Source organism: Ruditapes philippinarum, unplaced genomic scaffold (assembly GCF_026571515.1).
Source record: "Ruditapes philippinarum isolate M1 unplaced genomic scaffold, ASM2657151v2 ctg10928_1_1_1_1, whole genome shotgun sequence".
Lineage (NCBI taxonomy): Eukaryota > Metazoa > Mollusca > Bivalvia > Venerida > Veneridae > Ruditapes > Ruditapes philippinarum.
The window spans coordinates 25,258-51,799 of NW_026859322.1; the positions used below are offsets into that span (position 1 = coordinate 25,258).

The window sequence follows — 26,542 nt, forward strand, 5'->3', positions numbered from 1 at the left end:
CTGACAAGAACATGCAGTTACTACGGGTACACTCTTAGAAACTTATATATGTATGCCACTCTTTAAAAATAGTTCTCTGAATTATGCGAAGTGAGTTCTTTGAAATTTTCAGGTGTGGTAGAATAAAGATAGATAAATACTTTCCAAATAAACTTACATTTTGAAGTACATTATAAAAAAGCGAAATACAGAAATAACAGTCCCCATTTCATTTTACAGCTTATAAGAGGACCGCGTTCGTAAATTGTATGCCAAACATCTGCCTTTCTTACAAAATAAACATTGTCTTAAAGGACAACAAATATAACTATATCATGGGGCCCTGTAGCTTTTGCGTATCGGGCAGTATGTTTAAACATAGTGATCTTAGACAGGTGTTCGCTATGGGGGAATTTTCAATATCTTCCGTGGCACCTTACTTCATTTATAGTTTATTTGTCAAGTTGCTGGGTACATCATTCTTCCTAGAGACATAAATTAGATAGATGTCGATCAATTACTGATTGAATTGTGGATACTGTTAAAACGTGTGTATACTATTAAAACATATTTTGTTTTTGTTTCTGTCTATCTGTAGTTGACGGCTGCCAATGTAGATGTTAAATATTTTCAATAGTCAACTTGGAATTCATTTAACAAGAGATCCTTGGTGACCCTGGATTGCTCACAATTCTTACTTTTTTAATGTCAGTCAGTAATGAGGCCACACTGGGTTTGTCTTTTTCACCCAACCAATGACTTATATAACTTTTGTATAGGCCTATTTGGCAATAAATCTATGTAAACTAAGTAACAACTTGTGGAGGACCACAAGGTAAGGCTTCTTACAAAATATCAAAACTCTGGATATTTTAGTTTCTGAGGTTTTTTTTAGATTTCATTTTTAAAGTCTATTTCAACTTCTCTGACCTTATTGTACATAAGACTAGAACCATTTATATAACATTGTAGATGACTACCTAGCTAAGGATCATTTCTGTGAAGTTTGGTCAAAATCAATCAAGTGGTTTAAGAGAAAGGGTTGTTTAAATAAAATGTGGACAAAGATGACAGATTCACTTCTATCATAAAAGCTCACCTTTGTGTACATTGTACAAGTGAGCAAAACTAGCTTAGGTTACAGAATTCTGTTTAATGCTTTGAGCATTGTAGTTTAACATAAGTCTCAGATGTGATTTTCCTAATATAAGTCTATTACCCTATAAGTCTATATAAATCACGTGACCCTTGGGGAGAGCCCAATATTGATCCAAGGGACATGATTCACATCAGCTTTGTAAAGTTCAATAAGGCAATGTTACATGCTACATATCTAAGCTCTAGACATTGTAGTTTCACACATTGAAACTAAAATATGTTTTTCCTAGAATATTAAATCAAGTAACCCAGGGTCAAGGTCAATTTTGAAGCCCAAAAGGAAGTACCAAATAACTTAGTGTTACCTTGACCGGAGAAGTGTCAAACCTGCGCTCTGCACATTGTCTCATAATTGTTTACATTTCTGCCAAGTACTTTCAATTTACTTCCACCTGTTCAAAGATACAGACTGGACAAAAAAACTGCTAACAGACAGACAGACTGACAATCAAAAGCATAACAATACATTGTATATGTTGAAATTTTTTCAGGCATATAAAAAAAAGAAGAAAAGACCATCTCCAGGATATGATTATAACTTAGAACATTACTGGGTACTGAACTTCCAATGCATTTACTGTTTGAAATCCAACATTGTACAGTCTTGTATATTTTAAGTTCAGTTTATATTCCTGATTAATAGCAGTAATAAAATACTGTATTTTACACACAGCATGTGTACAAATGTATGTACTATCCACACTGTTCTAGTTACCCATGGCCTAAACTGATCCAGAGGTAGAGGCTTGTATAAGGTTGGCCAGCAAAGATTTTTGTGACACTGCTTGGGTTGGGGGACTGTACAATCTTTATCTTTTGTATACTAGATTGGGACTCCACCAGAAGCTACAGTACTCAGTACCAAGGGTTTTGTAAGCAAACTCTTGAATTATTCTGTATTTTGATGGGATATTGATTTAAGGAGAAGTAATATATCAAGATGAAGTTGTGGAAAATGCCGCACAACTCACAACAGACCAAGACATCTTGCGATCACAAAAGCTCACCTCTGAACACATTCTGAGGAGTTAAAAACATTCTTAATTTCAATGCAGCCAAAATAAGAACAAAAAACTGTAAAATGTGAACCACATTTTAATCCCTTATTCATCGCATGCTCTGTTGCAGTCAGAAAACTATCAACTGTGATAAATCAACTCGCAAATATATTACATGATTTACAATTAAATCTTGTAACAGACTCTAAATAAAACAAACTATTCCAAACAAATAATGTTTTGTAACACATAATCATCACGTTTTTTCAGCTTCTTTTAAATCAGTATTTGAATCGACTTCCGTGGCATCAACATTTGTACCACCTGCTCGAGCTTCCATTTCCCTTGTTTTTCTAAAAGCTTCTAACCTCGAATTTGGATGGATAGGAAGGAATCCAGCATATCCTAGAATAAAATTACAAACATAGATTGCAATAGCCATTGTATTTCTTGGACAATTTGGACATGCTATGATTTTGTTAAAATGTTGTTTTAGTTTTATTTCTCTATATATATTTAGCCCTAAAGTTAGCCTTATATGAACTCAAAACTTAAGGTCACTCTCATTTACAAATTTACTAAGGGTAAAACGATTATGCAATGGTGTTAGGTGACATAAACTCTGGAGGAAAATAATATTCACTTGAATAAAATTTAAAGGCCCATTATTCCATGAAATGCTTTTATTTTTCAAAAGCTTTTCATTTTGGGTATCCCGTTATATTTTCTACTCATAGGCTAAAGACCTGAACATTATCTTTTGCCTCTGTTCCTTATTGGCAATTAGTAGAGATAGAGTGATTTCGTATGGAAGTCAAAATACTGCTTTGTTTACATTTTGCTACACTGATGATTAACAACAAATAATTTTTCAGTCAGGTCTACTTTCTTCAAATGATAAGTAACACACACTAAAATCAGTGCTTAAATGTTTTAAAACTCCTGTGTGCACTTTCTTAGGAAGGAAATTTAAATAGAAAATAGCCATGACTTAATATAACATTTAATATCAATTAATAGTATTGACCCTACAATTTTGCATTAACCAAATAACTTAAGATATTACGAAAGTTCAAATTTTACTATAAACCAATTGAACAATGAGATCCAATGGTTCCACACAGCCCAGATAGTCAACTTTTCATCTTGCTCAGTTTGAATATTTCTTTTAAATGGCATTATATGTTCCATAGTTCTTGTCACCACTTGAGATCTCTTAGTTGTCTGTTTTCTTAACCCTTATATAGGTATTTATTGGCTAATCTGCAGTAATGAGATAAAAATTATTGGTACTCTGAACCTTCTCAAAGTGTAAATAATAAACTAGACGAAATGTCTCATATTTTACAAGATATATATAATCTAGTTAAAATTTGAAATTGAAAACAGCCTTTCTTTAGGTCTTTAAGACGTTTATTCTTCTTCAGAATTTTTTTTTTTTAACAAAGAATTTAAACATTTAAATTTCCAGAAATCCTCAGAATACACAGTATTTAGTTTAAATAACTTTAATATATTTTGAGCCATTTCAACAACTTTTTACTGTTATTGCTTGATACCTGATGGCAACTAATTCTATTTGTGCTTGTTATGTAATCATAACAGCTTTCTGCATTATAGGTAGCACCTTAGTAGATTTTTGTTGTGTTGGTTTGTTTTATTGGGTTTTACGTCACACCAACACATTAAAGGTCTTATGACTGACATTCCAGCTTTACTGGTGGAGTAAGACCTCAAGTGTCCTTCTGTGCATTATTTCAGGCACGAACAGGCACCTGAGTAGAACCACCGACGTTCCGTAACCTTAGGCGATTAATCATAACAGGGAATTGGTCTGCATTGGGCAAACTTCTATATGCATTTAAAAAAAGTTGATAAAAAAGAAAGAAATAAATCATTTGAATATTCTTATAAAACACTTCTTAAACAAGAGCTGTCGTGCAAGAGACAAATGCCCCCGAAAAGGGTTTCTAAGCATGCAGGTATTATGTAACGAAAAAAGAATGAAAGAAACTAATTGCTTAATAGTGTTCTTCTGAAATGAACACTGTTGCAGTTTGGAAACTAATGTGTTACTTCAAACTCTTCTTGTGAGCATTAGTACCTTCAAACTATTAGTGTGAAATTTGACCTTGGAGGTAGGAGCATGGGTCCTACACAAAACATGGCAACTTGATGTGTTAGACATTAGTGCCAAGTTATTTTAAAACTCTTCAATGTATGACAAAGTAATAGTCCCGAGACAAATTTATGTACCTATCATCTCTAATTGTGATAGCGAGAACCTTCAAAATATAAGTGTGACCTTTGCCTTTAAAGAACGGACGTGATTGTTTTGACATGACAGACATTTTTGCCAAGTTATTTCAAAATCCCTCAATGCATGACAAAGTTACAGTCTGGACATGATTGTTGTGTAAGTGGGGACGCACGCACAGTATGACTGACGGAGATGAACCTTAGCCATGACACAAAGTCTTGATGTGGTAGACATTTATGCCAAGTTATTTTAAAATCCTTCCAGGCATGACAAAGTAAAAGTCTGGACATGAATGTGTATCTTCAAACTCTTCTTGAGAGAATGAGTACTTTCAAACTATAAGTGTGACCTTGACCTTGAAGGGTTGGACATGGGTCTTGGACGCAAAATGTCATCTTGTTTATGCCTAGTTTTTTTTAAATCCTTCTATCCATGACAAAAATACAGTCCAGACACGAATGGGTGTACCTATAAACTCTTATTGTGATAAAGTGAACTTTAAAATGGTAGTGTGACCTTGACCTTTGATGAAGGGATGTGATTCTTGGACGCGACACATTGTCTTGAGGTGATAGACATTTATAAGTTATTCTAAAATACTTCGAGTTCGTGGCCCGACAAAGTTTAAGTCTGAACACGATTGTGTGTATCTATTAACTCTAATTTTATTGTGATAATGTCAAACTACAAAATCTTAGTGTGACCTTGACCTTTGAGGTACCATAGGGACATGGTTCTTGGATGCGACAAATCGTCTTAATGTGGTAAATATGGTGATGATCGAGTTTAAGGAAAATTCACATTAAATGAGGCTCTGATCAATTGATAATTAAGCACAATCTGTGCAGTACTGTTCTTGTATAATGTAATATTCTTGTATTTGTTTATTTATAATTATCAGTTAAAAATGAAGAATTATAAAAACAACAATTAATGTTTTAATAAATTATTTTTCATTTGTCAAATACATTTGTATTAATTATTCATATTCTATTAACAAACATTAAATCTTATCATTTTTTATTTTTTTTTACCTTAATGACACTTAAAATGATTGTTTAAAATTGGGCGAATCGTCAATAATCTAGAGCGAATCTGCACAAAAGTGGTGCGAGACGTTATGGGGCTATATATTATACACAAATATGGCGCCCAACTGTCAGCCTAACACACTAGTTCCGGTTGGTCCAAAACCTTCCGTTAACTTTTGTTAACTTCCGTAACCAGTACCATACGGTACTACAGGGCGAATCGTCAGTGGGGCGAATTGTTACCAATTCCAATCAGCGATAATCAAAATATAAAATTCTTTAGGATTAGAAATAAAGAACAAAATATTAAGCGCAAAATGGATAAGTTACGATTATTATCTCTTATGATCTGCAGTCAGTAATCACGTAAGACAAATTGTTCACAACATTGAAAACTCACATTTGTGTACAGGAAGGACAGGTCTAAAACAAGCACGTACGGTATTTCGTAAAAACGACTCGTGAAATTGACATGTGCACCGGTCAAAATGGCGTTAATGTTTACTTCCACCCCCAGGTTTGTTAGACCTTAATATTTGTTCCAACACGATTAAAATATTTGTTTATATTGTAAACTAACTTTGATGACACTATTATATATGAAATAAGGTATTGTAGGCCTTAACAAGGCTCTATTTTGAAAAAAAAAGATAAATGATGAAAATCTTACGTATTGCTCGGATATGATTTTTCGGATAAAAAATATTAGGTCTTCATTATTTAGATAATCACTGACCATCACAGACATGGTGCCATATAAATTTTTTGTCATTGCACACAGGAATAAACTTAAAAACCGAAAGCATACAATGATGTGAAGGAAAGTTTATAGTTTATGATCTATTTTAGATTTAAAATATTCTTTGCTTTTTTACTTTAATTTTGGAAATACCTTTTTTATGGAATTGTGTTTCCATTTCAGCATCAGAAAGGCTGTAGGTCTGATCAATGAGGTTGATCAAGGCAAATTTCCATTAGTTGTTTCTAGAATTTTACAGAAATTACATTTAAAGGTAAGTTTGTTTTGAGAATTAATTAAATAAATATTAGTGGACACACGTACATGTATATGGGTAATAGGACATTTCGGACCATGGACGTTTCGGACCAGACACTTCGGACCAGATTTTGGGACACTTCGGACCAGATTTTGGGACATTTCGGACCAGATATTTGGACGTTTCGGACCATGTGTTGGACATTTCGGACCATTGTTTTGGACATTTCGGACCAGATTAAATATTATTTTTTGTATTAGGCTTCAATTATTCGATAAACTAAAGAAACTTTATATATATTTATATATATTGACACAATGGAACGATTTTACACCTATCCCGATTTAGATTTTATATATTTTGCACTATAAATGAAGAAAATTAAAAAACAAACAAGCAATGTTTTAATGACACACGTTTGCAAACAATTTATTTTTAAATATATACAAAAAGACATGACGAAATAGATTATTTATAGATAATCAATTTTTACATCTTTTTATATTGCAGTCATTTGTTTACAATTAATCAATTTGTTTGTTGTTTATTGTTAATTAAAACTGTACTTTAATCGCATTCCAATCTAATCCAATCAATTTAAATATTTGTTGTAAAATTAGGTGAAAATTACATACATACTTCTTTTAATTGAGTGAATCGTAACTTAAACGAGTTCTATTCAGCAATTAAAACGTGTGAAAAACTGCATTGACAAGGATGTCGTTGTTCTTTAATACCTGCTAGATCACGATTTAATTTGGATGAAGTTGACTTTAAATATGTAAATTCAGCGTATATCCTACGCTTAGCAATATAGATCTAAAGGTATTCTATTATTGTTTTAATTTTTTTTTCAATATTAAAAAATTGTCAGCGTATAGAAATACATAAATGAATTACGATAGAATTACGATATAAATATTTTACATGGATAGTCAAAACAATGGTAATATAAGCTTATCAGAAAATGTTAAAATCGCGTCGGACAGGTCTTTACTGCATGCATTTTGAATATCATAAAATATAAAAAATGTCAAATATTGTAAATACATCCTGAAATAACAAATAATTATATATAAAAAGGAATATATGTTCTGGTCCGAAGTGTCCCCATCATGGTCCGAAATGACCATCGCATGGTCCGATATGTCCCAAAATCTGGTCCGAAATGACCCAAAAATCTGGTCCGAAATGTATGGTCCGAAACGTCCGTGGTCCGAAATGTCCGTAATTCTGTATATGTACCTTATGAAAAACCATACATTTGAACTCTCCCACTTGTAGCGGGAGATTCCCAATTTCTGCAGCCATATGTATGTATTCAAAGATTTTTCTTAAGATAAGGGGTATTTTCACAAATTAAAGAAATCTACCTATTTTTGATGTCAGAACTTCCTTCTAAGTTCTTTGTTCATTGCAAATTCTAAAAGCTCATTCTTTTCTCTTTTGGAGGAACCCCCCACCCACATGATCATTTAAAAAAGTTCACATGTATGATGAAAATCTAGAAAAAATTTGATTGTGTTTTGAACTACTTTGAAACTATTGTTAGATTGTAATTAACTTGTTTAATGTAACAACAAGCACAGTTTATCCTCGTGCAATTAATTATTATTTTGTGGACAGTGACAATTATTTTTGAAAAATTTTGTTAATACTAAAATTCTGCTTTTTTCATCCCATCATAATGAATTGATGATGGAAGTCATTCTTGTTTTTTTAACATAAGTCTTTTGTTCTTGTAAAAAAAAAGTTAATTTATATTTTTAGGATGAGAGAACATTTTCCGAAGATGAGGAAGAGAAGTTGCAAGGCACGCTTGGTATGTCAGGACCAGATCTTGAATTACTGCTACAGACATTGGAGTTTTTCCTACAACAGGTTTTCCAAACTTGAAATTCATCCTTGTATACAGAATTTACAAGATGTCATGTGAATCTGTTTATCATGCCCCCCAGCCCCCTCCAAAAATGGGAATAAGTAAAGTTTTTGTAGCATCCATCTTTTCGCACAACTGAATAGGGATAGGGGGCAATCTAACTGTAAACAGAGCAAAAGAGAACAATAGATTGGAGTTTATACCGTAACAATAGAATAAGGGGCCATTGGCCCTCTATTAAAGAAAAGAAAATACAAAAGAAATGGCCCCTTATTCCATTTTGGCTGGATTTCCATGCTTCCGTCCAAATTTTGTCTGGACAATATAGCTTTTACATTTATAGATGGATTTTAAAATGATTTTGTATAAATGTGTAGCAGATTAGGACAATGTGTCATGTACAACATCTTCATTTAAACTTAAGGCTCAAAAGTGTAGGTCACATTCTGACTTCAAATTCTACAGAGGTGTGGTGGCAGGGCCAAAAAACCCTTCTTTGTAGGGGCCGAATATAGGCTACTTCCCCAACCAAACTAACCTGTTTTTTTCCCCAGTTTGGTCCTTAAAATTCCCCAGTCTTTTGAAATTTCCCATAGAATTTAGAACAAAATTAAATGATGGTGTTGAATTAAAGATCCTGTAACACATTATTTTTATGGTTTTATATACAAATTATGATGCTCAAATTAAGATTTATCGATATTGTAAGTTTCAAAAAACATTATTTATAAAGATATTACCGAATTTAATATTTCATGTAAATAAAGGGAGGTAATTAGAATTTAGTTTTCTATAAATTCTAAGTCATTTTTTCCAATAAGAAATGAATGCATATAATTTAATGATTACCTTAAATATGTACAAATATTTGCAATACATATTTTACATATTCTTCCATGTTTGAAAATTGACAAATTTGCATAATTACATACATATATAATTCAATGAAGAGTGGTATGCAATCTCAATAACAAAACATACAGGATCTTTAAGGATTTTGACTGCCTTATTTGTATTCCCCAGTGCTTTTTGCTTTTCTATTTTGAAGAACTTGTTAAAAGTTTGTGTTAAATATAAGACCCCTTTTTCCAAAGTATGCCAAAATCACGCATATTTTCCCCAAGAAAAAGGCTGAGGCCCCTTCCCCAAAAATGGTGTTATTGTCTCATCATGTGAGGAAGTTATCTAGTAAGATTGTAGGACAATGGGTTAATTAACAGCTGTTTTCTGATACATTATTAACATAAATTCATAAATAATTACATAAATATAAACTACATTATAAATGGATATAAATTTACTATAGTTCATAATTTATTTAAATGTTTAATTGCATAAAACATAAAATCATCAATTACATTAATTTGTAATTACATGTACATAGTTGATTAATATAAGAAATACAAATTTTATGTTTTTAGGCTTTGGAGCTCAGCAGAGTGCCTTTAAACCTTCACACAAATTGTTATTATATACATCAATGTAATGAAAAAGTAACTTTTTTGGTATGTTATTTCAGTCAGCTTACCACACAGCCAAGCCAGCAGCACTCTCTCAACAATTGTCTCAACTAGGAATGGATCAAGACAAGGTTTGACATTTGTTTACTTACTATCAAATAACATATTAGTCTATTAATTGTCATTAACCACTTCATTGGTTTCAGGCTGCAATGCTTGTGACTCACATGGCAGACTATAAATATGGCTTACAACATCTGTACAAGGACACGATAGCTTCGATAGATTAAATTATTCTCAAATGTAGAGAAATGTCAGGTGACTACATCTCAAATGTATTATAGATTACCAAACTGTTCATCCTTTGATGGAAAAAAATCACTATCCGGATAACTAATTGTAAACAAACAAAAAAAATGACCAAATCGCCCAAGGGAAGTAACTCCAACAGTTGTAAGTATACTAATTGTTATAACCTAACTATACTAGAAATCAAGAACATTAGCAGTAATATACAAACATTCTTTTTATACAAAATAGGTTGATGCCATTGTTGAATCATGGACCACAAACGGACGGGAAGTTATACAGAATCTAAGACAAAGGACTCTAATGCCGAATCAAGCAAGTTTTTCTAATAGTTTTGATATCACTATTGTCATTAAATCATATAGTAAGACTAATGTAAATTAACAGTTTGATATTATAAAGATATCATTAAATATCAAAGGCTTTTAAGAATATGAAACTTTTATTCTGAATACATGTATGATGTATAATAAGATTTTTGCATGTCTTTAGTATCATCAATTTCTTAATATAATTCTAGAATCTTAAGAAATTTTCAACCAAGTATTAAATTTTAAAGGAAAAATAACTTTTGCTTTGGGATAAAAGTTATCTATTTATTAAAGGACATTCATAAAGGGACTTCATTTTTGTTCAATTAAAGGTTTTAAATTGATTGCATCTAACAATTTTTAAATTTTGCTTTCAATTACAGTTAACAGATATAAATTGGAGATTAAATTTACAAATGGCCCAATCAACAGAAACTAAGCAGAAATTACCAAATGCTATGTTTGAACTTGGTGTCCATCGTGAAGGGCAGGAAGATAAAGAAAAGATACGAATGGAGTTCACTCATGATGAATTATATCAATTTTACAACCAGGTATTATTTAAAAGAATGAGTAAATCTGTATTTACATCACAGTGTAAGATTTAAAATAAAATTGTTACAGGTCTGGTCAGTGCATTGAAAAGAATTTATTTTCTGGTGCCAAAACAAGAAACCTTCTCGTTGGTAACTGGCAGTCAGTTCCTTTGAAACTTGTAGTAACAAACCAGCCCTTGAAAAGTTAATAAAATGAAATTAATATCTTGATATTGTTAAAGGGCTTCATTGAATGCCAGTAGTTATGGTCATGTCACTTCTAACCTTTTAGGAGAAGAATTTCATAAGACATGTTGTCTTTCATTCTAATCCTGTTTTTTTAAGAATATTTGAATTGCATCTGTATATTTAAGAAATAACATCGGCCTGAGAGGTGTATATCGGCTATTTAACACCGGTTTGGAGTTTTGATGCGTAGGAATTGACCACGAAGGCCGTAGGCCTGAGTGGTAAATTTTCTCGCATCAAAACGACAAAACCAGTGTTAAATAGCCAATATACACCTCTCAGGCCGATGTTATTTCGATTCTAACACGTTAAGATAAGGAAAATCACTAATGTTATTTTTCAAGCGGAAATAACTGCCGATTTTCGTATAACGCTGTTCGATTTTCGCACCCTACTGTGGCGAAGATATAGAAATTATTAAACAAAAGAAATAATTTTAAGAAAAAAAAACGTTATTTTATCAAGTTTTCAACAATTAAAACTTACGTCGTATTGTGTTTACATCAGCGCCGGCGCCCCATTTATCATTCTTGTATCATGAAATAATAACGTCAGCTTGTTTATGAATGAGTTGTTTACTTAGGATGACGTCATTACGCTGCTTACGGATTGGCGCCGTTTTGTCAAAATATTTATTAACTGATATGGATCTAATATGTGGCGTTAGTGTATGTGAGATATTATTTCGTTATTGTATGAAAAGAAAACATTATACGAACTGAAAATATAAATAAAAATGCTATTTATTGTTGCTTTAAAATGCTTTGTAAACTATACAATCGAGGGTGAAAACAAAACAGCGCATATACAAGTAGTCCCTAACCGGTGTTTATTGGCAGTTTAACACCAGTTTTTTTCCTTCTTTGTCTATAGTGACAAAATCACGTGAGTGTTAGAATGTGAATTATAACATGTATATATATTCTGAGAAATAAAATATGTTTAAACTAACCTTTTGCCCCTCACCACTGTGGGTTTAAATCCAACTAGGTACTTTGATTCTTTCATGCTAGACAGCTCGGCATCTAGTAGGTCTGTGGTTCTACTGATGTGCAAGCTTGTGTCCAAAGTAATGCATGGATGGGGCTTCTGAAGCCTTCCTTTTCATCCATGAAGTTGAAAACTTGCAATATATCCCTTTACTGTGCTGTAACACTTAAGACCCTTACAAAAAAATTACCGTTAACATTTGTACCTCTTCTTTATTTCAGTTGGAAACCATTCAGAAACAGATTGATGGTTTAATCTGATGGTTTACACCAAGATTAGAGGTAGTCCAGCCAAATTCTTCTTACAGTTCAATGTCTTGTTTGAAATATATGTGGAACAATGTTAAGCAATGCATTCCGGACATTCTATTTAACTTTGCATAAGTAGAAAAGACATTGTTTTGTTGTAGTAGGCTACAAACTTCTTGTATTTGAATACATCCAATTAAATTATTTGTAGAGCATAAATTATTTTACATGTGTCTTAGAGATTTTAATGTTTGTTCTCCTGAAAACTTGATGTTTTTAGATTTGCATTTATTGAAATATGATGTATTATTTCACAGTATTCTTTCCAAAAGTTTAGTGATATTGCTGTTAAGACATACATTATTAGTTATTAAAATTTGGACAGGTTATAAGCTTAAGTATAGTTATATAGTAAAAAAGCCATTTATATGCAGCCATGTAACGTCATAATTTTCATGATGCGACACATGTGATCACTGATCGCCCTTGTTTTGCGAGCCATTTACATGTGATTTTATTGTGTAAACTACATGTATAATACAAATTGTGCAATAAATTATTTTTATAATGCAAATTAAGTATATTTCACTTTTTCATTATCTTTCCCTTTTATCACTTCTCAACAAGTGCATTGGATAATTCTAAATACAAAGTATGGAAAAGACATGAAAATATACCATGTTTAAACATTGACCCATAGACCTTGGTCACGGCATAAAATATTCTCATTAATTTGCTCCCTGTAAAAAAATTTCAAATTATAATAACCTATAATTATTTCCAAGCTAGGTTTCTCTTAGCCTTTTCTACCACATTGCCAAAACAAACTTATTAACAATTTTTCTTTAATAAATAACAACATCATATTACATATATTACAATATTTTATTTGTTATCATAAGCCCTTTTAAACACAAAATATATATAAAATAATCCTATCGTTTTCATTCAATATATTGCCTCACTGACATATTTCCAAAACATGAAATGAATATCCACATTTGATATGGGTCATATAGTTTGCCTTGAAAATTGTGCTGTTGGATTATTTTTGGTGTTGAGAAAAGAACACGGACATTTGCATTGAATCCTACAAGTATGATTACATTTGATCACTATCATACCATGATGTTCTTTTAATTTGAAACTAAAATTTGATACAAAAAGCTTAGAAGAATTTTTAATGTTAATTTACCAATATTTTAGATTTATTTTTTTCATTCTGCCCCCTTTATTAAACTCCAATTAAAGCAATGTACATTACTACCACATTTGGGCCTACATGTATATGTATGATATCGAAAGGAATGAAGCACGATAAAAGTTTGGTGTAATGGCCAATTCATACATCAAAGTTTGGCGACATGTTCTCAGTTCAATAAAGCTGGTCAACGACTGATCATCTATATTACTAGATGATGAAATACAAAATGCAATTCCTTGAAATTTAACACCATTGGTCCATTATCTCCTAATAAGATTTTTTTGTACACCATAAGATTGCTCTTCTTTATATACAATCCAAATAAATCTGAAACAAAAGAAAGTTTTGGTTAATAATTCATTGACGAAATAAAGTTCTTGTGTTTAATTTTTGGTTAACCTTTTACTAATTAAGTTTCAAATGCAGCCAAGTAATTGTATATGATATGATCTATGAAAGAAATACAAAAATGCTGGATGTCCTCTTGACCTGTTATCACATAAACACCGACATGTTCACTACTTTTTCTTGTATTAATTATAATAGTTTGTTTTGTTATTCTGATTTTAACATCAATTTTAACACACTTTTAGCCATATCTCTGCAGTCAATCCACCTAAACCATCTCTCCTTGATAACTAACAAGAACACACCAATTTCTTCACAAGTGACCAACGGCTTATCCCACAAAACTTTCTAAAGCACCAGTGAGAGACAAATGACTATTACACTCAATGTCCAGGATCAATTGTCTCAGAGAAATTTTACCTCACCTTAAGATTGAACCTGCAACTTTTGGATAACTAATCCAATGTTCTCCCTATTCAGCTAAGTTGACAGACTAATTATAATAATTCGACAATTTAACTTACAGACACACATATTCTTAATTATTTCAATGTTACCAATTACATGTATATATGAAGAATATATTTTAGATTTCTTCTTTCATGCAATACTTACTAATTAAAAACCTTTATGCAGATACTGATGCACTGTAATTTTTACAAACTCTGTCAAAATCATTTTCCTGTAATTAAAAAAATCATTGGCACAATTACTAAGAGGAATTCATTTTCTAAACATACATATTTATACATAAAAGCAATAACATTAATGAATTTTTAGAACAAGCAGTGATAAGCACTACAAGTTTTTTTTCAATCGAATATATTACACTACCATAGATCTTGTATCCTGTTCACATAAAAGTACAAGATGCAAGTAATTGAAAAGAAAGTTTTGAATTATTTGCAGAGCATTTTGATATGATAAGATAAAAACATATTTTATATATATAATGCATTGTAACACATTTGATTTAAGTATTCTCTATGTTTTGTTTTGTTTTGTTTTATGACCCCACAACACAGTTTAGGTCAAATAGTGCCAAACCAGTTAATATGATTTTGGCCAAAACTTGACTTTCTTGTTTCTATGTACATGTAGTGATGACAGAGAAAACAAAAACCTCATTAAATAAGATGTACTACTTGCTATGAAATAAATGTAAACATATCATTTAAATTATTGATAGGTCACTTAAAAGACAGTGTTTAAATCTAACACCAAAAATATTTTGCTTTGACCCTGGTCAATGACAGATTACCTTTTGTAAGGGTCTGTCCACTTTTTCAAACAGACATTGTTGACCTAACTTAACCCTAAAAAGCTAATCGTTTTGTTGAATAGTAAATGCATACTATTGAGGCTTATATGAAAAACATTGTATTATTAAACTGGTAATTTAAACAACTATGTCAGTTATGTGTTAAATACCCATTTGACTGTAGAAACACTTACCTTTTGCATATAATCTTTAACAAATGGATGACTTCTATGAGAATCCTTCAGTTGAGAGACATATCTGTTACTCACCTAAAAGATGAATATTGTGTTAGCAAAAAATTTATGAACTTTCAGTTTTATCAATATGCCCTAAGCAAATTAAATGGACTAAACAAGAACTACGTTAACTATGACTAATATTGTTTTAAACAGCCTGTGTAATAGTGTGTAACAAGTTAAGAGGCAGACCAGTCTGCACATTCCTGCAACTTGACGGAATAAATATGTTGTTTGTGTAACCAGTTAAGTGCCAAACAAGCCTTTACATACCTGAAGCCCAACCAGAATAACCTGGCATAAATTTTGGCATTTTGACACCACAATCCTAAAACACAACAACCTTAAACGTCTTGCCAAATTTGTAGAAGGGCAAGCTTTTTGTAGAAACTAAATGGCGGATGTTGCCCCCTTTAAATCTCTGCAGGGCAGTCAAACACAATATAGAGCAATTATTAGAATATCAACTCTGCTTAGACAAAATTAAGAGCAAGACTTACTTCAGGTGCTTTACCAAGATGTTGTGACAATACAATGAGGTTGATCAAAGTTTCTGGATTATTGCTGTCCTGTATAAACAAAACAAAATAGATGAGTACTAATGATTCAAGAAAATATTCTACTTTAATAAATGAAAGAGCTTGGAGGAACTTTTAATGAAATAAGATGGAAAAAAGGCACTAGGTAGCTGATTATTTCCTGAGGAAGATGACTCCTCTATAAAACTTTTCAAATCATACATTTGCCTGTTCTTAAAATTCACATCTAAGAGCAAGAAATTAGAACAAAAAAATCTAACATACAAGCGGTCAGTTAACAGAGATGGTCAATCAAGCTTATTAAAAGCAAGTTTATTATACAAGTGGTCCTTTAACAAAGGTCAGTTAACAGATGTGGTCATTCTATTAAGTTAGTTGAACATGACCCCATTATACAAGTAGGAAGTTAACAGAGAAAGTAAATGAATCATGTTAGTTGAATTAGGAACAATCCGTCAGATAACAGGGGTCGCAAACCACCTAATGCAGTGGGAATCTGATAAACAAATGGTCAGTTGAAAAAATTGGTTAGTCTATCAAGTAAGTTGAAAGGGAATCCTATATATAAAGGTCCGTTAACAGTGGTAGAAAATATATCATGTAAGACCATGGTTCGTACAGACATCAAATGCCAAAATAAGGTTATTATAATAGAAGAACAACAAAGGGTGCATCAAATACAAATTAGTTTAAAACAACTGCAATTTGTCCGCTTACTGTTACATTGAGAAAATATTTCATTGATTTTAATACTAAATTGGATCATTCTTTTGATTATGTTAACTGTTGATTTTTATCAACACTTTGTCATTCAATCATTTTCAAGCACATTTTTAGCAAATTTAAGCACTTTTTAAGCACTTTTCAAGAGAGTAATCAAATTCAAGGACTTTTTACATTTTTAAGCATTTTTTAAGAAAGGGACTCAAATTTAAGCACTATTTAAGACTGTACGAACCCTGAAGACGAACATGACCCTGTTATACAAGTGGGCAGTTAATAGAGGTGGCAAGTTTATCAACAAGTATGTTAAATGTAAACCCAATGAAAATGATCATCTAACAGAGATGGAAAGCATATTAAGTTAGTTGAACATGACAAGTCTAACCTTATCAAGGGCTTCCTGTAAGCATGATTCGGCATCATCAAATCGTCCTTGACCCATGTAACTGGCAGCCTGACCATTCAACAATAGTGGTGTGCTAGAGAACTTGTCTGCCATCTCTTGGTATATATAGTAGGCATCCTGGAACTTCTCCCCTCCCTGTAATCAATTTACTTTTCATTCTTCTTTACACTAGCTTTTCAGGGATACTTTTTGCTAAAGAGAGTGGCTAATTATAGGCCTATTCCAAATATATAAAACTGTTGAATATCCTCAAATTTATTAAACAAATTCTAAACAAATTGTGTACAGATTCAAATTAGTTTGTTAATTTTTCCACTTTTCTTAATGTGAGCACAACAATATTTTCAAATTTGAAAGACAATGATGTAAAGAAAAAAAATAAATATTCCATAACTTTAACCTAAAAAGAAAGATTTTTTACACATTAAAAATGAAAGTGTTAATTCTATAAAATTTAAATTTTCTTACAAAGTGTAGCATTGACCAAAATTTTGAATTATTCTGCCAACATAAAATCTTGACTTATTTTGAATTATTTACAGTGCTTTAATTTAACTAATCTTTTTCTTTAATCTCTTAGTAAATTGGATGCACAGATATTTCAAGAGAATATCTTCAGTGGATTATTATGAATAATGATATATATTAAAAGAGGCAATAAAACCATAGCAAAGTCTAAGATGACAGTAAGCCCATTGCCTGGTAGGGTAAAATAGCCCTTTCATTCTTTCAGCATTTAAGCTTTGAGTGAAAAACTGAATTAGATAATAAGAAAACTTACGACAGCTAGATTGAACCATGCTGTGGCAAGCTGGGTGAGAATACTGTCTTCATCTGTGTCCTGCATACGTTTTAATTCTTTCCTGGTGGAAAAATAATACTGATCAGATTAAAATTCTAGAACTTGATAAACAAATATTGAAAACTTCACATTAAGTTTAACTAGAGATTTTGCTCTCAGTTAAGAAAAACTACCTAAGGCCAGACTATATAACCTCTAGTAATATTCTGATAAAAATTTAAACCCTACCTTGATATTACAATAGAAATTAAAACGAAATTTTCACAGAATAAATCTAAAAAAATCTGTTAATTATTGTTTACAACATGAACTGTTCAACATTATCCAGTTAGAAAAGAACCAAAAAAAAGGATGTTGCCCCAGTCAAGTTTTGTCAGTCTCCAGACCAACAGCACGACAGTAGGACAAGGGTATATCTATATGCCTCCACTTACTATAGGCATAAAAAGTTAAGTGATAACTTTAAAGTTTAATGCATGATAGAATTTAACCATTTTATTGATATCATTATACTGTACATACTACATGTATGTACCTTTTTTCCTCAAATTTAAGAATCTATTCATATACTGCAAGCTAGATTCATAGACTAAGACTCTGTGTATAAATTGTAAAATGAAAATACATTTTTTTTCAAATTAACACTCAAACTGTTTCTAAAAGTCAATAAAGTATATTTCGGCATTTATTAATTGTTAATATCTTTTAGGCAATCACATAATTAAGTTTCTTCATTGCACAAAAAAAATTAAAGCATTTTTTGTATCTAAAACTTACTTTGCCAAATCAACTCGGTCAAGTTTCAATAAGATCTGTACTGTCAATGCCATGCTGAAAATAAGAAAACACACACATGTTAACACATTTAACTGTGTCAAGAATAAACAGATGGGAAAAGGATAAAAGAAGGGTTTTTCGGTGTTTTTTAAAGTAAAAATAAACAGGTGGGAAAAGGATAAAATAAGAGTATGTGGTGTTTTTTTTAAGTAAGGTCAAATGACTATATTCAGCTTTACTGGTGTGTTATTTTCTGGCACTAGCTGGCACCTGAGTAGAACCATAAACTTTCCAAAAGCTACCTGGATTGCTCCCTCACATGAAATAATCAAAAGTCTATGGTGGAACTTAAAACTACAGTGGTGATGTGCAAGTCATTTTAAGTCAGCAACCATAACTGTTGGGACATGGTTGTCATGGTAATAGATAAATCATACTTACCATTCAATGGACTCGGATGAATGGAGAATCCTTAATGCAGCATCACAGTTCTACAAAATTATAAATTACATAGATCATATAACTTATTTTTTACACTCTCAATTAATTTAAATAACTATATCATGTTTTGTATGTATTTCTTTACATGTGAATATAACTGATTGAATTTATAATAACATGATTTCTTGATGCATGCATTGTAATAAATGTATGTTATGATGGTGGGTGTGTTGAGCCCAAGTCAAAAATAAAGTATGTGTCCTGTACTGTGTACAAACATTATCAATATAGCACTTAAAGAAAAACTGAATTTATAAATTACTATTACTCTGCAGTTCAAAGAGTCTGAAATTGTTTTGAAAAGACAATATCTACATATTAATTAATCCATGTTTTACAACAAAATACTTCACTGTATAAAATAACTTGGCTTTATCTGCAGATTTAGTTAAAATCTAAAAAAATGATTTATTTTTTATTAAATACTTGACAACCAGGTGCATAACATACTATGTTGAATTTTTTTCAGGCATTTCATAAATATACTCTAGGTTAAATGATTTTGTTAAAATTGTAACAAGAGGGTTATTAAATACTGCACTATTTCATGCCCACCTTTAAGAATATCTTACAAAATGATCTGACTCTGCTTTAATACATAAAATTTAAGATCTGACAAAGATTTTCTCACCTGATCTTGGAAATAGATGGATGCTGCCATTAGCATGAATATATTGTTAGACATAGACACACTTGAACTCATTTTACTATCCAAATCTCGCACAATCTTGTCTCTAAAAATAGAAAACCTTCATGTAACAATGTCAGAAAAAGAAGGTACACATGTAGTTCAATACTTACAGTTTAAATTCTTATATTTAATATCACTGTTTACAAAAGGTAAGTTTTTTCTTTCATCTAGTTCCTTGTAAATTTAAGATGCTGGACTACTTGCTTGCTTGAGTAAAACAGCACATGAACGCTTAAGGTCATACCACATCCCTGTTCCACTTAAAACTTTGAATTATTTACTGTTTAAGACTTCAAATTGCTTCCGTACTGGATTAAATGCTTTTAAGACTAAATTTCAACTTGGTCAAACTTCAAACAATGATACAAAGATGATATAATTTTATCAGTTGTAACTTGTATCATAGACAATCTGAATTATTAATTTCTCCATGAATAGCTTGGCAAGTAAAATTTACCTTTGATTTTCGTTAGCCATATATTCTGCCAGTGTGCGGACTGCCTGTAGTTCATCTGACTGGGATGACCTGATTTCGTCCAGAACGACACCATATTTCTTCTGTGCTATATAAGCTCTGTATAATAACACATCCTTCTCTGTACGGACATCAGGATTGGAGGGCTGAAAATTTAAAACAATCATAATCTGGCTATTGGTCAATGTAGGACTGGGTGCTGACTACAGGTATGCATTCATGAACCCTAGATTTGTCATTTAATATACATCATAGTTAGTGATTATTTTTTTTAATATCTTATACAAACAAAACAAACTTTGCTAATGTCTCATATGTCCAGTAGACTTACTGTAAAGTAGAGCTAGAAAACATGACATTAAATGACACATGAAAAATTTCATCATCATTGCCAACTGGCATAAGATTTCAATAGTCCTTTGTATTTAAATAGTCTTAACAGGATGATATGAAAATTCATCCACATATTTCTTTACAATTACATAAATTATAATGATTTAAACACTCTGTTTAATGATTGATCTGCTGTCAATTGGACATCAATTTAAGACATTTTATTTACATGCAGTTATTAGTTGCTTGTCCAGTTATATTATTTTCTGAACTTAAAGATATAATCAATAAGATAAATTCACAAACAGAAATATACAATATCAAATAGATACACTTACAACACATTTGAATAAGGAATGGATACAACAATGTGTTTAAATATGCTTTAAGAAGGAAACGTTGTGCTTTTCGGTGATGTATAATTTTTCTCACAGGACAGGAAAGCAGTCATTAATCAATATTATGCAAACATCTTTAAAGCAATGACAAATTTTGTCAATGAACCATATAATGCTACTGATTTTGAACTAATAAATGGATACATAACAAAAAACACCAATTAAAATAATCATTTAAGCTTAATTTTTCATTCTAGAGTTTGCTATTAATTTCAGTAATGTACACATGTTTGATTTTGAAAGTGACCTTAAAGCACTTGAAATATCTATTCTATATTCCTGAACAGTCATATAATAAATGATAAACTACAAAAAAACTCACATTTATATATGATGATTTTGGCATAATAAATCAATTGGTATCACTTAAACATTCATAAAATTGAGTTTTTATGTGTTTTAAAGCGAAATTTGAGTGCTTTCCAGTTATTCGGTGCTATCTGGTGCTTTCTGATTTTTCTATGCACCGGCAAATCTATGTATCATCTGAATGTCCTTGCTTGTACAGACCTATAAGCTGTCATTGATAGTAACAATATTGATGTATGGTTGATATTTTTTTGTCGACCAATAATCGACTTACATTTTAAAAAATTGATAATTTTCACTTATTCATCGAATATCTAGAAATTACAAAAATTCACCCAAAACATATACAGAGGCAAGTTTCCATGTTTGTTCCATATTTGTTATCTGATAGATATGCTTTGCACTGAATCAATTATGACAGCTCTACAGATCTGTATAGTCCTATAAATATGACGTCGCTTTGAGATATTTTTGCTTCTGGGCAAAGCAACATCATCGAAATTGCTCAAAAACCCATAGCACGTTCCGCCAGAAAATCGGGAGGAACGAAAAAACAATAAGACAGCATGTATTTACATTAATTTTGACCGATTTATGAACAAAACTAAAAAAAAAATACCTTTTGACAAAATAATTAAACTGTCACATCCGAAAAATCATGATTAAATCCTCTCATATCATTAAATTCCTTATACAGCCGATAAACAAATGGCCACCATTCAGTGCGCGAAATCTGATTGGCTAATTCAAATGCAGCGTTTAACTGATTCAGAACATTTTAACGGATTATTTTTTTTAACGAAATAATTGCCCATGCACCGTCAGCATGATCGAATATATTTTTCAGTTAAAAAATTTGGAACCAATCTGTAAAACACCTTACTTAACCAGTATGGCTGATAGACTAAAAGAGATTGATGTTTATATTTTATTTTAAATTGATAACTACCTTTTTTGAGAGTTTTGGTTGATGATTGAGCATAAATGTGAAAGAAAAGAAGAAAAGCTTTTGAATAAAGCTTGAAAGGCAGGACAATAGACAATATTTGATTTTTTCATGATGCTATGCGTTTATGAGCAATAACTATTAGACGTCAGGCTTGACCGACATAAAACTATCCCGGTGTAACCCAAATTTGGCGATATAAGAACAAATGTCAACGGCATTTTCAATAAACTACAGTAATCTATAATTATACTTGATATAATTTTACTACAAATATTTAAAAGTTACTTTAAGTTCATTTCTAACAATGTAATCGTTCAGCGGTTGCAAGATATAAACAAATATGGCTGATGTAAAATCTTACTACGATCTGAATACGTCACCTAAATTCGGCGATTCTGATTGGTTGCAGTAATTTTTTTATTTTGGCGGGATTGTGACGTAGTATGTTGACCTAGATCGGCAGTAAAAATAGTTAGTGTAATATTAGAAAAAAAATGGCGACTGTCAAATTATTTTAAGCAACAATATCAATCAAATAGAGGGAAGTATAGATAAACTTGAAATTGCATCAGGTAAAACACACAATTTTCTCCATGTCATGTACAATTTTTAATGTTTACCAGCCGTATCTCCATATTTAGCGCAGAAAATCACTGGAGTTGTAAAAATAGACCGTGGGACATAAACATGATTGACCTTCACCTCTGAAATCTCGTGTGAATGATGAAAAACAAAACATCGCCGAATTTAGGAGAACGCCGAATTTGGGTCACGGTGTAAAGTCCTGAAATCTTATATCCGATTTCAGGACTTTACACCTCCTGGACGTTTCACCTTTGGTCTTTGTAAAGTCCAAACACCGGATATAACAAGTCTGTAACCTCTAAAATATTGGACTACAGATCTGTAGTGCTAGAGACCAACTTAGACCAAAAGTAACAGATAAAACAAGTTATCCTAAATGTAGCAACAGCATCAATGTGATATGAAAATATTCAAAACCAATGATATCTACAAATGTGTGTTTTTCTTGTCGCTGTCCGAATTTTGGTCATAACCGAACAAGGCTACATCATAAAAAAATAATACCTTTATTCTTTGAGCTTCATTGATACATTGTTGATAATTTCCGATGTAGAAATTAGTTTTTATTTCAAATAATTGATCAACACCTTCTTTATCTGCCATAACTTCAAAAAATATATTTATTTCCTGTTAAAAATCGGGTTGTCAATTTTGTTTGCGTGTACAATGGTTAACAGACGCTTGTTTCAGTTTATATTTTATAAGCGTCTAAGGTGTACGTTTGCAATTAAAATACAGCAAAGGTAAAAAAGTTCGACAAAGAAAATATATACTGCAAAGAATTATATTAGTGGTATTTTTTTGAAAATTTTGCATAATATATATGATAAAGCAAAGTCATACATGTGTAAAATTTCATTTTCTTTGGCAAGTAATGCTGGCGTAAGACAAGGTGAAAATCTTTCACCCGTGTTGTTTTCATTATTTCTAAATGATCTTACACAGTTTATGTCTGATAAATATGCTGGTCTATATACACTTGCTGATGATATGAAAAGCTTATTAAGTAATAAGGATTTAGAGGTGTTTTAGACTCTTTCTGCTCCTTTATGCTGATGATACCATCATAATTTTAGCAGAAAATGCAGATGAGCTTCAGACTGCATTAAATGCTATGCTAGAATATTGTAATGTTTGGAATTTAAAAGTGAACTCTGCAAAAACAAAGGTTGTAATATTTTCTAGGGACAGGAATCGTACGGAAGACGCACCTCTATTTTCTTTTGATAATTAGAACCTAGAATAAGTACATGATTTTTCTTATTTAATTTATCGAAAATGGTAAATTTGTTAAAACTAGAAAACGTCTTATTGATCAAGCGAAGAAAGCTATGTTCTCTCTGATAATAAAGCTAGAAAATTGTTACTATCTGTAGATCTACAGATCCACACAACGATTGTTCCTATTCTTTGGTATGGCTCTTGTTTGGGAATAGAAAATTTAAAGTATTTCGATCAGTTTCAGCTGTAATTTTACAAAATTATACTTAACCTCTAGCAAAGTACTCCCAATTGTATGTTATATGGTGAACTTAGTGTAACTCCGATATCTTTTCAACTAAAAAGTAGAATTATTAACTAACTACAAAGATGATAAGATTTGTAATATTTTATATAAGATATATATACTGCGTACTCAGTATATGTTAGATATAGAACTGAATTACCATGGCTTTCTTTTGTTAAGGATACTTTGGACAAACTTGGGTTATCAAATAATTGGTTAAGTCAATCTGTACCCAACCCGTTTAATAGTCTAGTTAAGTCCAGACTTCGAGATCAGTTTATCCAAAAAGTTGGAGCAGTGATGTCCAATCTTTAAGCAAATGATTAAATTTTTAACTACCGTTTATATAAATCAGAGTTTTGTATTCGAAGATTATTTTAACATACTTCCTTGGCAATTGTCTTCAGCCTTGTTAAAATTTAGATGTATGAATCATAAAATGCCAATTGAGAAAGGTAGATTCCTATATAGAGAGTGAAGTCTACTTACATGTATATGTACTTTATGTACGTGAGTCAAACCGACTGGGTACCGAATTTCACTATCTTTAGCTTATTAATTGTTCACATTTTTGTAAATAGTAGACTTAAATTTATTTAACCGTATTATAATAGGTATCCTAATGCATGGAAGTTTGAAGATCTTATGAATAGTAAAAACAAGTCACATCCAAAAAAGACCTTGCTTTATTTTGTAAAGAAATAATTACGACATGCAAATAATAAGTATAATGGTGTATCATTAGTCTCATATAGAAATAATGTTATTGGAGCATAAATTCCAGTTATTATTGAGAATCTAGTCATATCTTTATTTTATCTTATGGGTACAATATAATTGTCATTCATTCTCCTGTTCTATGTATATTTTTATGTATATTTTTCTGTATTCCGGTTGATACATGTTCACAATTTTATATTTTATGTCACGCGTTCTTATGAACCATGACAGTATTGAATAAAATCTTGAAATCTTGAAAGAATAGCCATTCTCTGTGCAGAGTTGTTTCCTGGTAGATCTAGTCCAGTAATGATGTCTCAGTCCAGTTCGTTTCAAGCTGCTGCTGGTGTTCGCACAGACAAAGTATTTTGTACTGCAGATATTAGTACTTGTCACCAAATCAAAACTAGTAATGGTAAACCACAAATCATTGTGCGTTTCTTGTCGCGCTCTAAAGTGTATGAAGTTTTCAAGCATAAAAGATTAATGAAGAAAACTGTCAAATTTAAGAATGTGTTTATTTATTTCAGAAGGCTTGAAACGTCTCCAGCGTGTTTAAAAGAGAAGGAAACATTCACTGCACATATGACAATCCAATCTAGAATGTGAAGGAAAGGAGGGTTATTTCTTCTCCAGATGACATCTTTCACATAAATGTTGAGGCCAACCTGGCAGCTTTGGGTTTAAAGTCTTTAGAATAGGGGGACGAGGAGAAAGAGACTAGACCCTGGCAGTGGAAGGTCTGCAAATTGTTGCAATGACACTAACTCTGATTGTTCTTGTTCAAACTTTGAATTTGAAAATTGTTCTTCTTGTTTTCATTGCTTTAAAGATAGTTATTCTTCTTATTCACTGCAAAATAATGCCAAAGTTTGTAATGCTCACAGTTCTAATTTTGTTTGACAAGTGAGGGTAGTTCTTTAACTAATGAATGTATAAAATATAGTTTTATACATGACCATGCTTATTGTTCTCTTTTTGATACTACTAGTAATAAAATCAGAATTGCCATTTATAAATGTTTTTGGATTAAGCACGAAATTGAGAAAACCTGACCTCATCAGTTTTATTGAAAAGTATGACATTTGTGTGTAGCAGAAACAAAACTTGATCAATATATGATGAAATTTATGTTAATGGCTACTCTTTCTATAAACAGATCTTGTGCCAAGACCAAATCTGGGGGTGTTGGCGTTTTTGTCAAAACTTCTTAATAGATTCTATTTGCTTTCTTGATTTTGGTTGTGAAAACTTTCTTTGGTTTAGATTCAAATATGATAATTGTATTTTTGGAATTGTGCCCTGAACAGTCACGTTATAGTTCGCTTGAAATTTTTAATTCTATTGTAGAAATTTCTTCTATATATGATAA

At 31.4% G+C, this 26,542-nt stretch overlaps 2 protein-coding genes across 2 annotated transcripts; one reads left to right on the top strand and one right to left on the bottom strand.

Annotated features, from left to right (window-relative positions):
• Positions 1-5,804: 5,804 nt before the first annotated feature.
• On the top strand, positions 5,805-12,792 carry LOC132756084 (COMM domain-containing protein 10-like). Its single transcript, XM_060747070.1, has 7 exons — positions 5,805-5,943; positions 6,349-6,439; positions 8,195-8,305; positions 9,823-9,894; positions 10,304-10,387; positions 10,767-10,937; positions 12,380-12,792. The coding sequence occupies exons 1-7, from the start codon at positions 5,915-5,917 to the stop codon at positions 12,416-12,418; spliced, it is 597 nt and encodes a 198-aa protein (XP_060603053.1). The 5' UTR covers positions 5,805-5,914; the 3' UTR covers positions 12,419-12,792.
• A 480-nt stretch (positions 12,793-13,272) lies between these two features.
• LOC132756083 (coatomer subunit epsilon-like) lies at positions 13,273-23,633 on the bottom strand. Its single transcript, XM_060747069.1, has 11 exons — positions 23,448-23,633; positions 20,352-20,515; positions 19,835-19,937; positions 19,144-19,193; positions 18,703-18,756; positions 17,905-17,986; positions 17,103-17,258; positions 15,956-16,024; positions 15,414-15,488; positions 14,574-14,640; positions 13,273-13,937 (listed from the first exon to the last, which is right to left on the bottom strand). The coding sequence occupies exons 1-10, from the start codon at positions 23,544-23,546 to the stop codon at positions 14,587-14,589; spliced, it is 906 nt and encodes a 301-aa protein (XP_060603052.1). The 5' UTR covers positions 23,547-23,633; the 3' UTR covers positions 13,273-13,937; positions 14,574-14,586.
• Positions 23,634-26,542: the final 2,909 nt, after the last annotated feature.

What these genes read in the sequence shown, in the direction of transcription:
- LOC132756084 (XM_060747070.1), top strand. Translation starts at nt 5,915, where the DNA reads ATGGCGTTAATGTTTACTTCCACCCCCAG. An exon ending in ATGTTTACTTCCACCCCCAG is followed by an intron (nt 5,944 to 6,348) that starts GTTTGTTAGACC and finishes TTTCCATTTCAG; the next exon opens with CATCAGAAAGGCTGTAGGTC. An exon ending in TACAGAAATTACATTTAAAG is followed by an intron (nt 6,440 to 8,194) that starts GTAAGTTTGTTT and finishes TTATATTTTTAG; the next exon opens with GATGAGAGAACATTTTCCGA.
- LOC132756083 (XM_060747069.1), bottom strand. Translation starts at nt 23,546, where the DNA reads ATGGCAGATAAAGAAGGTGTTGATCAATTATTTGAAATAAAAACTAAT. An exon ending in ATGAAGCTCAAAGAATAAAG is followed by an intron (nt 20,516 to 23,447) that starts GTATTATTTTTT and finishes TTAAATTTTCAG; the next exon opens with CCCTCCAATCCTGATGTCCG. An exon ending in GACCGAGTTGATTTGGCAAA is followed by an intron (nt 17,987 to 18,702) that starts GTAAGTTTTAGA and finishes TTTTTCCACCAG; the next exon opens with GAAAGAATTAAAACGTATGC.